This window comes from Camelus bactrianus, chromosome 13 (assembly GCF_048773025.1).
Source record: "Camelus bactrianus isolate YW-2024 breed Bactrian camel chromosome 13, ASM4877302v1, whole genome shotgun sequence".
NCBI lineage: Eukaryota > Metazoa > Chordata > Mammalia > Artiodactyla > Camelidae > Camelus > Camelus bactrianus.
The window spans coordinates 63740793-63756202 of NC_133551.1; the positions used below are offsets into that span (position 1 = coordinate 63740793).

A 15410-nucleotide genomic window follows, 5' to 3' on the forward strand; every position below is an offset into this window, starting at 1 on the left:
CCTCACCTTCGCCCGCTTGCGCCGGCTGGTCCGTCGCCCCTCCGGAGTCTCCGCGATTCCCGTTTCCATGGGGGTCGCAGATCCAGGCACGACGGTAGGCCCGGCCTGAGGCCCAGCGGACCCCGGCGGCTCGGCGAGGCCCCCGGGGGGCGAGGCGCGCGGAGGCTCCTTCTTGCGGGGAGTGCGCTCCCCGGCTGCCCCCTGCCCAGTCTCGGCAGATCCCGACAGGCCCGCGGGCGGCGCGGCCACCTCGGAGCCGTTCTCCGCGCCGCCCGCTGCCCCGGCACCCGCCTCCGACCCGGCGGCCGCCGCCGCTGCCGCCGCCGCCGCCGCGGCTGCTGCCTTCTTCCCAGACAACATGTCCGGCCGCCTGGCCGCCGACGGCCGTAGGGGCCGCTCTGTCTGTCGGTCCGTCGGTCCGGAGCCTCCCGGCCTCGCCTTACTTCACACAGTCCGCGATGCCAACAGCCCCCGATGCCAACAGCCCCCGCGTACGCACGCGCCGAGCGCGCTCCCGCCGCGCCCGGACAATAAGACCTGAGACGCCCACGGCCCCGCCCTCCCCGCTGCCATAGAGCGGCGTCCTGGCGGCTAGAGCGGCTCCCTGGCCGAGTGCGCGAAGCTTTCCTAGAGCGTCTCCTTGACCTTTGGAGGCGATCCCAGCCCCGTTTCCCCCATCCTAGGGCTTCTGAGCCAGATTGCACCTCCGAGGGCGACCATTTCCTCCAGCCGTTTGCGTGTATTCATAAATTCATTCATTCATTCATTCATTCATTCATTCATTCACGTACTCATTCGTCAATTCAACCAATATTGGTTAATGCTTACCACTTGATAAGGGTTTGATTATGAAGTTCTTGCTTTCAAAGAGCTTATGGTCTACTGAGGGGAAAACACTGAAATGTAACTGGTAGATCATCTTATTTACTATTCATAATTATCCTGCTTAGACTGGGGAAATGTTAAAGTGCAAATGGCTTTCGTGGTAATAAAATGGACAGAAGTTAGGAAATCCAGATGAGTCCAAATGAGATTGCTCTTGCCTCTGGGGCTTTGTTCATGATCTTCCTTCTGTCCAGTCCCTCTCCCCATTCGCACTTCCTCACTCGCACCTCCTCCCACCCATTATGTTCCCCGTCCCCTCACACAGGACATCTTTCTACTCCAGGTTAATTCTTTCTAATACCCATGATGGTGGTGGTGGTTTATTCTTTTAATTATTGCAGGAATCCTTCAGTGACCCAACACTGGAATAGGCCTTGTGTTCTTCAAGCTTAGTTCCACTAGGACACTGAGCTGTAATTGTTTCTTTACAAGTCTGTCTCTTCAAAGTATAATTTTCAAAAAAATAATTCCATTTATATGAAGTTCAAAAACTGGTAAAACTAATCTCTAATGATAAAATCCAATCAGTGGTTGCCTGGGATGAAGGTGGGGACTGACTTCGGAAGAACAGGGGAGAATTTGCTGGGGGTGATGGAAATGTTTTGTACCTTGATTGGGGTGGGTATAGATTAGTCCAGACTCATTGAACTATACACGTAAAATTGGTGTATTTTATTTTATGTCAATTGTACATCAGTGAAGTCAATTTTTTTTAAACTAAGCAAACAGAAAAAATGAGGAAAACTAGAAGCTATGCCAGAAAGAAAGTGTAATCACACTACATCATAATGTATATACATACAATCATATATGGTTCAGCTGTGAACTATATTGACATGTCCGTAGTAACATAAGCAATAAATATTGTTTTAAGCAAAGGGATAGAATTTTATTGAGAGAATGGAGAGAGGAGAAGGTTTGTGGAGGAGAGTGATGAGAGAGGTTTACAGAAGAGGGACAAAGTGGGAACGGAGGAGGTTCTAAATGGAGGAGGGAGATAAATCCCCATCTTCCGTCAAAAAAAGATAGCATATAATGTCAAAACTGCGGAATTCAGAAATAAAAGTATGAGCATACGATTTAGATATATCAAGATAAATACCAGAAGAAACAGCTAAAAGAGTTGGATTTGGTTGTCTGAGTCATAGAACCTGAGGGTGGGAGGGGGTGAGAAAGGAGATGGAAACTAGTTTGTTTTAAATCCTGTAGTTCTGTCTGACTGGTTTGCACATTTAATAATTTGATAAAATTTAAAATTAGATTTAAAAAAAATGTGTATCCTTTGACCCAGCAATTTCACTTTCAGGAAAACATTCTAGGGAAAGTTTTAAGTGTATGTACAGAGATTTAACTTCAATGTATTTATCTCAGGTTCCTAAAGGCCCAACAAGTGGCAACTAATTGAATATATTAGAATATCATAGCCATTAAAATTTACACTGGAACATAAAGCTCTCATACAAAACAGTGAGCATATGTCAAAGATTTATTTAACTCATTATTGAGAGAACCAGCAGGATGATAAAGCTGGTTCAAAGGAGATTGTGAGAAACTGATATATAGTCACAGGCCTGTGGAACACAGAATGCTGGAGTAAGATTGCAAAGCTGAGTAAGAAAAAAAAGTCCCACAGGGCCATAAAATGATAAACTTCTGAGGTTATCTTTTCTATCAGACAGAACTCATTTCCATCTATTTGCAAAAAAAAAAAAAAAATCATTTGCAACTTACACTTTTTTCCCAGAAATAACTAATTCAATTTTTAAAATTGTAGTAAAATACACATAATATAAAATTTACCATCTTAACCATTTTTAAGTGTACAGTTCACTAGTGTTAAGTTCATTCACATGGTTCTGCAAACAATCTCAAGAACTCTTTTCATCTTGTAAAACTCTGTACCCTTTAAACAGTAACTCATCATTCCCCTCCACCCCCAACCCCTGCCAACCACCATTCTTTCTCTCTCTATAAATTTGATTACACTAGATAGTTCATATAAGTGGAATCAAACAGCTTTTGTCTTTTTGCTTATTTCACTTAGCATAATGTCCTCAAAGTTCATCCGTGTTGTGGCATGGGTCAAAATTTCCTTCCTTATTAAGGCTAATCCCACAGCATGTATATACAACATTTTGTTTAATTCATTCGTCTGTTGATGGATTTGGGGGTTGCTTCCACTTTTTGGCTATTGTGAATAATGCTGCTATGAACATGGATGTACAACATCTCTTCCAGACCCTGCTTTCAATTCTTTAAGATATACACCCATGTGAAACTGCTGGAGCAATTTATCCATCTGACTTTACAGTCAGGACCCTAATCAGTATTAAATAGTAAGCCCAACAAAATTACCTTCCCCTAAAGCATCAGGTGACCAACAAGTGGGCCAGTTAAATGATCTCCTAGTATGACTGTGAACTAGCTTGCAGAAATCTTTTTGCCTTGTTTCCAAGTTTTGGGTAACTTCTTTGGGGTCTCCCTCCCTATGAAGGTAGGGGCTCTGTACCACTGGTCATTTGATTCCCAGTGACTGGGCCCAAAACTGCTGTTGAATAACAGAGGTATCACGAAGGCCTAAACCACTTGGCTATTGTGAGGATGTCATGAGATTATGCCTGTCAAAATTTGGCACATCACTATGGCTGCTTAAGACATAGAAGTAGTTACTATTATTGTTATGCAGCAGCTGGGGGTGGGGGTTGGTTATGACTCAGGGGAGGGGGCAGCCATGACTCCTATCATGGAGGGCAACTGTCTTAGATGGGGGACTGAAGCAGGGTCTCGGGGCCTGGGTGCTTCCAAGTCATAATGCTGGGGGAACTAATGTCTCTTTTTAGGAATCTCCACGGGATACTTGCTTCCTCAGGCACCATAGGAGCATTGATTGCTTGGCTGATCAGCTATAAGCCAGCCTTGTTTGGGTTCCTATTCCTTCTGCTGTTGCTTAGCAACTGGCTGGTCAAGTATGAACTCAAGCGCACCCCCTCAGAGCCCCAGCAGGTGAGCAAGAGGGGCCTTAACTTCAGCTGAGGGTGATGGTAGAGTCACAACTAGACTAGAGGGTGGGGAGACAGGGAAGGCGTCAGGACAAGGGGGTCAGACTGAGGAATACATGACTCCACTCTAACAGCTTGCTCTGCAGCTCCCTCTTGGGTGATGGAGGACAAAGCACTTCCTTCACAAAGCTTCAGTTGCCTGGGCTGAAAAATAGGGCCCATCCCAGACTCTCCTACTTCATGTTTGATGTCAACGTGCTTTGGTAATGGGAACAGATACTTTAAAGTGGGGAAAATTAAGATGGATAAATTTTAAAACAGGTATAAATAAATAAATCTCTAAAATGGAAAAATGAAGACAGCAGAAACATTCCTAGATTATGACATCTTTTATATAAAGTTAAAAAACAATGCAAAATAATATCCTGCCTTGTTTATGGATGCCTGTGTATAGTGAAAGTATATTAAGGCAGGATTTCTCAATCTCTGCATGACTGACATTTGGGGCTGGGTAATTCTTTGTTACGAAGGACTGTTCTGTGCTTGCTGAATTTTGGACGGCATCCCTAGCCTCTACCCACAGGATGCCAATAGCATTCTTCACTCCTTTTGTGACAACCAAAAATTTCTCCATTTCTCCATATATTGCCAAATGTCCCCAAGGGAGGGCAAAAAAAGTCTCCCACTGAGGACTAGTATAAAACAGTACAAAGAAATGCTGGAAAAAATAAATACCAAATTCAGGATTGCAGTTGAGATAAGACTCAGGGAGGGAGGGGAACACTCTGGAAAAGGGATCCACAGAGGACTCTGTGACATTTTATTTCTTAAGCTGGTGTGGGAACATGGGCATTTGTTATAATATTTACTTTTTTGCACGTCCGAAATATTTAATTTTTAAATGGTTTTACAGACCAGGAGTTTGTAGCTGAATCCAAAAAGAAAAAAATTAAGTGTCATTATTAACTGCATGGTGGAGGGGTGCAGGTAATTATAGAGATAAGAGCATTTCATGAGACCACTGAGACTTGACAGTTGGAGATTTTATGAGGCCTGACTAAACTCTCAGCAATGCATGTTGGGAAAAGCACAAGCTCTGGAGGCAGATACATTTGGGTTAAGGGTTTTGTGTCCTCTCTGAGTACAGATTAGTGGGCCATTTCACTTATTCCTATGAACCAAAGGCAGCTGTGGGTCCTGGGAGTCTGGGGGCCGTCACGCAGGCTGGGAGATACTGAGAAAGGGAACTTCCCTCCCTGGGCCCCATTCTTTTCCCATTGTCGTGAGAATTGATTCACATGAAGTTTGTAAATCACCTGGCATGGGAAAGGATTATCACCATTAACTAACTCTTCCTCTTTTCCTGGTGGTGGGGCGTTTAGGAAGAGGCAGAGAAATCAAAGACTTGCGAAACCAAACCCAACACCCACTCCCTGAGCATGAAAGAAGTTGAGAAACTGCATGCCTGCTTTGCCCTCCAGGACAAGATCCTTGAACGACTCTTGTTCACTGAAATGAAGCTGAAGGTCTTAGAAAATCAGATGTTCATCGTGTGGAATGGAATGAATCACCACAAGCGGCCCAGCCGACGTCGCACTTTTCTGGCCGGGAAACACAGACTGAGGAGGCGTGAGTCCATTCTCTCCATCCTGTCTGACTGCACTTCCAATTCCCCCTAACGCGGTCAGAGACGGTGGTGGGCTGGCCTCTTCTGATGTTACCTTTTCTCAGTAAAGCCCAGTCAGAGACTGTTGGATTCTCTTAGTAAATCACACTGGAGAGGAGGATTGGAGGCTCAAAGGTCGGTCACCTCTGGAAAAGACACCTGTATTCACCAGGTCAGCCAGATAGCGCCGTATGACCCAACCTGACGTGGGCTCTAGTACCCAGCCCGTCCTCTCTTTCAGCTGGACCACCTGGACCCTGCTCCAGGGCCTTCTATTTGTTCATCTTGAGTCTTACGGCGGCCTCCCTAGTGCTGTCCCAGCCTCTAGTCTCCCCTTCACCTGCACTCAGAGGCCAAGCATGGCTCTGGGCATGTTCATTGCCTGTTCCTGAGCCAACGCCTCACCATTGTTGACAGAATAAAAGCCACACTCCTTACCCTAGTATTCAGGCCCTCCATGGTCTGACTCCCTTCCCAGCCTTTTTTCCCCACCACTCTCCCTCACATGCTTTATTCTCTATCCCAGAGTATCCTAAACATTGGTCATTAGTGTACCACCTTTGTGATTTTTGCCATAACTGTAAGCCACTTGAATGTTTAATTCAACGCTGTCCCTTTAAATTGACTATTTTTCCTTAATAAATTTGCCTGTAAAGGAAAATAATTAAAAATAAATAATTTATCTGTAAAAAAAAAAAACAAAACCAGTATCATTTGCTTCAAGTAGACGTTAACTGCAAACTAAAGACAATGAAAACAAAATGATGTTATGAAGTTCCATCCAGAGCTTGTCTGCCTGCTTTGAAGATCCAAACCTGTAAAATTTGGGTTCAAAAGGGAGATTAGCAAATGTTAACATTTGAAAGATATGCCAGCCCTAAGCTGAGACTTTTCTCCAACAGGGAGAATTGGGAAGGAAATTACCTCACTGTGGGATCCAGCATGACTTAATGCCTTGTTGGTGGCCCACCTAAAATCATCTGTCTCCCACAAAAGTCTCATGCACTCTAATCCAACTGACTGGCCATCCCCCAAATGCAGCCACATCTTTGCTCACATGGTTTCTTCCCCTGGAAACCCTTATCTTTCCCTTTCTGCTGTTATAATTCTTCACTTCTTCCAAAGTCACCACCTCCAGAAAGCTTCCCTCAACCCAGCTGTGATAAGTCTCTTTCCTCTTTCCCAGCATTTTATCTGTAATTCTTCTATAGAATGTACACACTCTGCTGAGATTTGATTTGTACATGTTTCTATATTCCACCCCCATCCTTCAGCTAGATGATGGATTCTTTGAGGGCAGGGACAGCATCTTGTTCAACTGTATATCCCCCCATGGCACCTAAAACAGTGGCTAGTATACAGTTAATGCTCAATAAATAACATCTATGATTGCCGATTACAGTCTTATATGTCCTGACATTTTCTCTGCCCTTTCATTTCATGATGACTTTCCTATATCCGAATTTGTTTAAGAGCAGGATCTCTGGAGCTAAGCTGCCTGACTTTAGATCCCAGCTCTGTCAAATCTTAGCTGTGTGATCTTGGACAAAAACTAAGTTGAGTGCTGTACCTCAGTTTCCTCATCAATTGTGAGGATTAGATGAGTTACTATACTATCTCAGGTCTTTGCTCAAATGATCCCTTCCTAGTGAAGACTCCTGTGACTGCCCTATCTAAGATCACCACTCTCCCTTGTGTGTCAGTATCTCCCTCTTCCCTCGAGGCCCACTCTCCATCCTTCTCTTGCCTTTTCCACCAGGGGGCCAACCTGCACAGACCGCACCATCAGATGCCTTTGCCCTGTGGCTTCCAGTTGAGTTTGGTCAACAGGGATCCTTGGCAGGGTATGAGAGGGAAGGAGGAGGCTGAGGTGCTCATTCCTCAGTTCCCACTTGTGCGGTTGCCTAGGGCTGGTTTAGGGCTGGTTGGGTATTTTCACAGAGGGTCACTCCTCCTCTCAGGGAGGCTCTCTCTCCTTCTTCCATGTTCCTTTTTGGCCCAAGGGCAGTAGCTTCTTCCCTGTTATGAGCCCAGGAGTACTGCATCACCCTTGAGGGTTCCCTATGGCCTGCTTACACCTTTGTAAATAGTCCCTTTTATATAGCTTCATGGGCCATTGCTAATGGTCTCACTGTATGGCCAGGCCCATTGGATCACTCAGAACTGGACCATTAGGAGAATGTCCATATGGTATAAAACCTGCTGTGGAGATAGGTGTGCAACAATTCAGCCACAAACTCCATCTATATGTGATATATGAACAAACCCACAGTAACGTACTGCGTCTGTGTTGCAGAAAAAATGTGTTACAGCTCAGTGTTACAGCTCATCTGCGACAGCAATGTGGATCCAGGCAAGAGACACAGCAGCACTTGCAGAATTAGAGAACTCAGGTTTATAACGCCAGCAGGCGTTATAACACTCCAAACTCTGGACCCCATCTGTATGTTTACAAAGCTTTTATAGGCTGCCAGTTTACATTTTGCAACATCGTATGCAAATGAAGTATAAGGGAAGTTGACTACAAACTTTGTAGAAGTGGACCAATCAGGAGGGAGAGAAGTAACCAATCAAGAGTGAGGGAAATGGACCAATCAGGAGTGGTCTCCATGCAAATGAAGTACTACAAAAGGACCAGTCACAAGTTAGGGAAATGGACCAATCAGGAGTGAAGGAAATAACTAATCAGGAGTGAGCTCAGGGAACCAATAGAATTTTAGGGATAAGTAAGCCGTTTCAGAGGCAAAAAGTGAGATAGAGCCTCTGGGCCAGGGAACCGGATGGTGCTGGCAGGAGAGTAGTGGCTCTGCCTGGGGGTCCTGCTGGTCTTTTTATGGGGTTTCCCGCCTCATCTGGAAGAGAGCATCTGGAATGAAAAAGCTCATTAAGACTCTGTGGCCATCATATACACTTTAGTACACTAGATCCATGCCTGGACCCACCATAACAGTGAAACCACCATGGAGGCGGGGGGGGGGGGGGGGCTGAGATGGCCCAATGAGGACTCATTTGACCTGTGAAGTCACTGGTGCTCACGGAATGTGTATTACTTGCCAGTAACGTTGACATGTGTCACATGGTGGCTCATGGTGGCTCAAGGTGACACAATGAACTTTGGATCTGGCCAGTTTACAATTAGCCAACTGGTTTCCATGGATTCTGACCACTGTGAACATGGTTTAGGCATATGGGGGTGGCTGTTCTCTTCCACCAAGGAGGTAACACCTAGACTCTTCACGTTCTGATAAGCACTTCCATCATGTGCTGGGATTTCCTGGTTTGATACAATCTGGTGATGGAATTATCTTTCTGGCACTGACCCCCAGCTGCCAACATGGAATTTGCTTGCTCTTCCACACTTGCCACCTCCAGGTGGTGGGTACAAACGAGCCTTGGTGTGGAGGACTTAAAAAGCAATTACATTAGCCACTCCCTCATCATCCTCTGGGGGCACCTAGGAGGGGGACAAGTTCACCTGATGTGTCAGGCAGTAGAATGACTCCTGGGTTCCTATGGAGGTAAATACTCTGGGAAAGGACAGATCAGTTGATCATCCCAGAAGCATGACAGACCCCAGCAAATCTAGCAGGAACATATGCAAGCAATCTCAGGAAATAGACCAGGGTGGAGGAGTGGATCTGGACAGGCAATGCTGAACAGCCTCCAGTATTTGCCCAGGCCAGGGCCCATGGCATGAACCCATCACAGTACTGAATATTCCACTCTCCCCATCCCACTGTACCCAGCTATGGGAGATCTTATCAGTGTCTCACTCTTTGACAACAGCAAAGGCATTGCTCCCAGCTGGCCACAGCCACCAACTGCTATGCCCTGGGCCTTTACAACCACGTTCTCATTCTCTGCAGGGATGGTATTAAGGCCTACAGACAGAATACTGAGCAGTGCCCTTTGTGAACACAGAATCATTTTGTGCTCTGGATATAGGTCCTGCCTTGCTTTCTCCTTGGACATAATGCCACCTGCATATGAGCTTTCCTAATAACCCAAGACCGACGGGAAAGGTAACCTTCCCAGCCCCAGCCTCTGGTGCCACTGACACAAGACACTCCTGGTATTAAGCATGTGGTTTTCATGCAGGTTTTCTGCAGGTTTTCCTCCCATAGATAGGAAGAATCATGATCCATAACTACTCTGGAAGGAAATTACTATGGGGACAGCCAGGTTTCTCAATGCCAAGAAGGTTATCATGACTCTTTAGCTCAGGCTATGTTGCATAACCACATAGCTTTGGACTATTTACTAGCCAGCCAGGGGAGTAGCCACATTGGCCAGTAGCTCCTGCTGCTTCTGGGTTAACACCTTCAGCCAAGTCAAGAAGCCCATGCAGCTGCTGTAGGAGCAAGCCCAGTGCCTCCAGGCCATTTCTCCGTCTGAACATGGGGCTCTCTTCCCAGGCTTGGCATGGACTCCATGGCCAGATGGCTCAGGCCTCCATTATGGGCTCTGTACCATTGCCCCAGCATTAATGTCTCCTCCAGCATTGCCAACACCATTGGAAGTCTCATTATAAGCCCAGTTGCTTTCTACCCCTGTTGATTTCTACTTCTGTTTGGCAGGATTATGTTGGATGAGCTCCTCGGTCAGGGGATGGACCTTTGAAAAACAATTTAGATTGTACTGGAAGACCCTGGGGGCTCACTCCAGGTACCCAGCAACGAGATAGCAGGTGGTTCCAGAGGGAGCTCCCTTCCCAAAGCAGAAATGATTCCACATGGTCTCTACTTCCTACAGGGTCTCCAGGTGCCCTTAGCCCTGCAAACAATTCCCCTGAGCTTGAGCTCAGACCAGGTTTTCTTTACTTGACTTACCTCATACGTGTCTGTTAAAAAGTCAATTAATGACGGATGGGGTCAGGAGGCGCTCTTTTTCAGGATGGTTCCAGGTATGTGGGGGTCCCCACACCTCTATCCACAGGATGGACGACCCAGTGCCTCATTCAACTGCTGCCCTCTGCCTCTGAGTTTCCCTAGTAAAACCTGAGTTGCACGTGTGTAACCTAGCAGGACCCTACGGAATCTTCCCATGTTTTCTGCCAACCTCATTTGTAGAAAGAATTTAGACTCCTATGCCTTCCCCAAGTTCCAAAGAATAAATTTAATCAGAGAAGAGAGAAAATGTAGAAACAAAGGAAAACAGTCAAGCAAGACGAAATAGTAATAGTTTAGCCATTGAATAAAGCCCTTGAGTCTGACGGTAATCACAGTGGCCGCCATTTGTCCGGCACTTGCTGTGTGCCAGCCATGGAATTCTGTGCTTTATGTGTCTTATCTTATACAACCCTCACTCCCACCACATGGGGGTAGATTCTATCTCATTACCCTATTTTACAGATCAGCACATTGAAGTCCAAGAGAAGCAAAGAAATTTGACCAAGGTTACATAAGTAAGGAGTGGTGGAGCTGGAATTTGAACCCCAGCAGTCTGACTTAAGGGTCTACTGGGTAGGGTTTAGACTATGAAGGTAAGGATTTCGATTTTTCCAAAGAGCAGTGGGCAGCCATGGAAGGTTATTTCAGCAAAGGACTAACAGGATCTCTCAACTATAAAGAGGATGAATAACACGGGGCTATTATGGGGATTTTCTTGGTTCATGGATGCAAAGCCCTTGGACAAATGCCTGGAGAAAGAAAACCATTTAGCGAGTAAATAAATGATCCTTTCTAGGAGGTGCAGACTGGTCCAGAAGATTTTACACATGGGCATCTACTGCCACCATGTGGCTATTTTGCTGTACAACATGATGTGGGTTCTGGTCTGGCTAATTTTGGTCATGTCGCAGGGGTTGGTCTGGGTGGAGAGAAATGGTTGCACTGGGGCAAGGGGCAAGGGGCAAGGGCTAAGTGAGGAGCTCCCAGAGAGGATTTAGTGTCTTGGGGATCAAGGTCTTTGTCAGCGGAAGTGCAGAACCCTAGAGTGGTTTACTGATTCAAATATTCAGCCTTGGTTTGGTGGCATAAACCAGAATGAGACATGGTCCTTACCTAAGAAAACCTCATAGTCTGGTGGGGGAAACAACATGGGAGGCTCATTAGTGTCTGGAAAACAGAGAGGACTCCTGGGTCCGAATCCCAGGCCTGCCACTTCCTGGGGACTTCACTTTCCAGAGCTTCAGTTTCCTCATGGTCAAATGGGGACAGAATAAAACCTGCTTCAAGGGATTGTTGTGATGATCAAAGGAGGTAACAGAAAGCACTGAGCACCTATATGGGGCACATTGTCAGCATTCAATCTGTGACTCAGAGGTAGGTTGCCCAGCTTGCTCAGAGCCTCAGTAAAGACGAACCAAACAGCCAGATACAATGGAAAAGAAAACCTGGCTCCATTGTTGTCACTGAATTTTCTATGTGACCTTGGTAGGTCACCTCCTTTCTGAGTCTGTTTCACCAGCCATACATGTGGAGTTTGGACAAAACTATTCAGATCTCTTCTCACTCTAATTTATCAAGCTCTTTTCTGGGTCAGTCCAGATTTCTGCCCATGGGGGATACAGAAGATTCAAAAGGCTTATCTTCACCCATTCACATACCTGACCCTGAGCATCAGCAAAATAGAATAATTCAAGACCTGTCCAACCACAGGGTGGCTAGGAGGCAATTGTGAGGCTTTACTGAGATAATTATGTGGATGCTGGTGCAATCCACGAATTGCAGCGAATTCTTGCTCCTCAAAGTGTGGTCCACAGACCAGCATCAACATCACTTGGGAGCTTGTTAGAAATGGAGATTCTCAGGTCCCACCTCGACCCATCCACTCAGAACCTGAAATTTAAGTCGATCCTCAGGCTATTCCTACACGCATTTAGAATGAGTGGAGACACAATAGTGTGGGACAATGGTCCTCAACCTTGACTGCACAATAGAATCATTGAGGAGTCTTCAAAGATGGTGATGCCCATCCAGGCTGCCTCCCTGGGAACCAGACACCAGTGGTTTTTGAAAGCTCTCCAGGTAATTCTAGTGTGCCAAATAAAATCAATAAATAGTGACTTTCTAGAATATTCACTGAGAAAGATCTGATATCTGCCACTGCGGCTGGGTAGAAGTTGTGGCACAAAAGCTAAGTTATAAAAGAAGCTAGCTTTAACAGAGCCCTTACTAGTGCCAGGTCTTGGGCTTACCTGCTTTGCATACACATTGCAATTTAATCCTCACAGTAACATAGATATTATCCCCTTTATAGGTTTAAAAAAGCCCCAAAGAGGACATGAAGTTACAAAACTGGGATTTGAACCGAGTTATCTGAATATGTAGCAACTAGGCTGACCTCAGTGGTCTTCAAACTGCGTTCTCTGGAGCCCAGGGCTCCTCAGAGGTAGCTGGGGCTGGCAGATCCGGGAAGCCTGTGGGTCATCCCCAGGCTATTTCCTGGTGGCCCCTATCATCTCTCCTACACACACTGGGCTTGGCAGGCACTCCTTTTGGAGAGAGCATTGCTTTGCCGGCTAGCCTGGAACATCCTGGGTCACATGGTGCTGCCCAGTCTCCCTGACAGATGTGCCCCCTCCCTGCTGCTTAGGGTCCCCAGGAACTAATCCCCTTGGCGCAGGACACAGGAAGGGATTAGTGCTGGGAAATCAGGCGCCACATCTGCCAGCCCCTGGGGCGCCTGGGTGAAGCCTGTGCCTTAGAGCTCAGGAAGCCATCTCTGTCCCCTGAAACACAGGGGACTCCCAGAGGCACTGTCCAACCATGGCTGGAACTGAATTGCCCTGTCCTTCCTGAGCCTTCCAGAAGAAGGTGAGTTGGCGCCAAGCACCCAGGGGTCTGGCAGGGTTGTTTCTGAGGCTTGAAGTGGGAGGAGGAGCTGGAAGCAGAGGCAATGATAAGGAGGGTGACCAGCTGGCCCAGTTTCCCCTGGACTAAGGGGTTTGGGATGTTCAGTGCTAAAATCAGGACAGATCTGGGCAGATCCGGACAGTCAGCCACCCTCGTAATTTTTTTTCTGAGCTCGTTTCCCCTTGCCTTTGAGGTGGGGCTTCACAAAATGGGGGATTGCTTGGCCCCCCTCCCATCCTCAATCCCCCTCCTTGTCTTCTTGCATTTCTCTGTTCCCCTCCTCCCTTTTCCAGCCTCCAGGACCTCTCTTTACTGTCACTCCACTGACTCAGTTTCCCAATCACAGGGTCTACTGGGCTGTAGATCTGAATCCTCAAGGGGCTGGACTCTTCCACACCATGGAGAGAATGAAGACCCAGGTGAGGCACAGCCCCACAAAGGCTTGCATCAAATATTGGCCTAAATCATTAATCACCCCGTATCACCTTCATTGTCATCACTAACATTTCTAGAGTTTGCATCACAGGCCAGGAACAGTTACAAGTGTTTTATGTAAATTAACTCATTGAGTTCTCAAAACAAACCAGAAACTGATTGTTTTTCTTTTTCCAATCTCCAGGCCCCTCACCCGAGTGCTCCCAACTTATCCCCAACTATCTGTTTAGTGAAGCTGTCCTCCCCCTCCCACCCCGAGGCTGAGCTCATGGGTACCTCGGAGCCCCTAGACCCCTCTGACATGTTCTGTTTACATCTCTCTCCCAGAGAAATTATTACAATGACACTAGCTACCAGTTTGTGAGCAGCCAGTTTCTAGAACTTCGCATGCAATTATCTCATTTACTCTCACCTACATTTTATGAGGTGTAGGAACAACGGTCATTCCATTAAGCAGACAAGGAAACTGAGACATAAAGAGGGGAAATCATTTGTCCACAGCTAGTCAGGGCAGAGCCAGAATCAAGCAGCCTTGCTTCATCTGGCCCCAGAGACCTTGTGTCTAACCTCTCTACCATCCTGCTGGCTCCAACAGAGACAGATGTTGGCCAAAGGCTCAGAAACCTCAGGGCTTAACACTGTGCCCTGCACACAGCCAGCTCTTGTGGATTGTATCCTGAATGAATGAGCAGACAAGGAGGGCTGTCCCAGAGTGGACAGGGAGGGGAAAAGAGGTGAGCGTCTCTGGGCTGCAGACCTCCCAGGGAAGGAGCTGAGGGTAATACTTGTTAAATGAACAGTGCAGGGCCAGGCATAAAGTTGGCACTCAACATATGATGTTTATTATTTTTTAGACAAGTCCTTTCCTTCTTGTAACTTCAGTTTGCCCACCTGGAAATGAGAGGGTTCTACAAATGATCGTGAAGGCTCTTCCACAACTTTGGCTGATTAGGTCAGAGACTGAACTTTGGGTTCAAATCCCAGCTCTGCAATAGCTGTGTGACCTCGGGCAAGTCTCTTAACTTCTCTGAGCCTCATCTGTAACATCAGGGCACTAATAGCACCCATCCCACAGGGTGCTCTGACACTCCTCTTAAAAGGCTTAGCACCATCTCTGGGACACTAACTGGAGGTGGTACTGTGTTTCCAGAATTCTAAGTTGGCTGTGAGGAAACCCATGGTTCTTCCTGGGGCCAGGTCGCCACACATGCTCTCTCTCCAGATACCTTGCCACTTCCCCAACCAGCCTCTTCCTCCTCTCTCTGCTGGACTTTAGGCCTTGCTGGCATTGTCTTACACTCCCTGTTTCCTGCCTTGGCCCACCTCCCAAGCTGCGCTTCCTCAGCCCCCAAATCTGTCTGAGGGAAAGGGCCCCATTTCTCTGGGCTCCACCTTTCTTTGAGATCTCCCAGCAGGTCCCTTTTTAATTTTTTCCTACAGTGGTTTTTATACTTATTTGGACAGAGCAACATGGGGGACGTGGTGATGCAACCAGCTCCCCAGAACCAGCCACCACTGTGAGGTGCCAACCACACTTTGGGGGCTCTACACAGGCCTGCTGTGCTCCCTCCAGGTTCAAGGACACACCGTTGGCAGATGTTCTGGAAAGTGGGTGTGTGGCAAGGAGTG

The 15410-nt window shown here is 46.9% G+C and overlaps 2 protein-coding genes across 3 annotated transcripts in view; one reads left to right on the forward strand and one right to left on the reverse strand.

The window, feature by feature from the left end:
• The window catches only part of KDM1A (lysine demethylase 1A), a 54869-nt gene extending 54348 nt beyond the window's left edge, over window positions 1-521 (reverse strand). The window contains exon 1 of one of the 2 annotated variants that reach the window (XM_074377217.1): window positions 7-521. In XM_074377217.1, coding sequence (XP_074233318.1) covers window positions 7-360 — 354 coding nt within the window. In that variant the 5' untranslated portion in view covers window positions 361-521. The remainder of the gene's footprint in view (window positions 1-6) is intronic. The other variant, XM_010957384.3, reaches the window with a different exon arrangement.
• Window positions 522-1560: 1039 nt separating this feature from the next.
• On the forward strand, window positions 1561-6489 carry TEX46 (testis expressed 46). Its single transcript, XM_010957389.3, has 2 exons — window positions 1561-3888; window positions 5366-6489. Exons 1-2 carry the CDS (start codon window positions 3697-3699, stop codon window positions 5561-5563), a joined length of 390 nt encoding a protein of 129 aa, XP_010955691.1. The 5' UTR covers window positions 1561-3696; the 3' UTR covers window positions 5564-6489.
• The last annotated feature ends 8921 nt before the right edge of the window (window positions 6490-15410 follow it).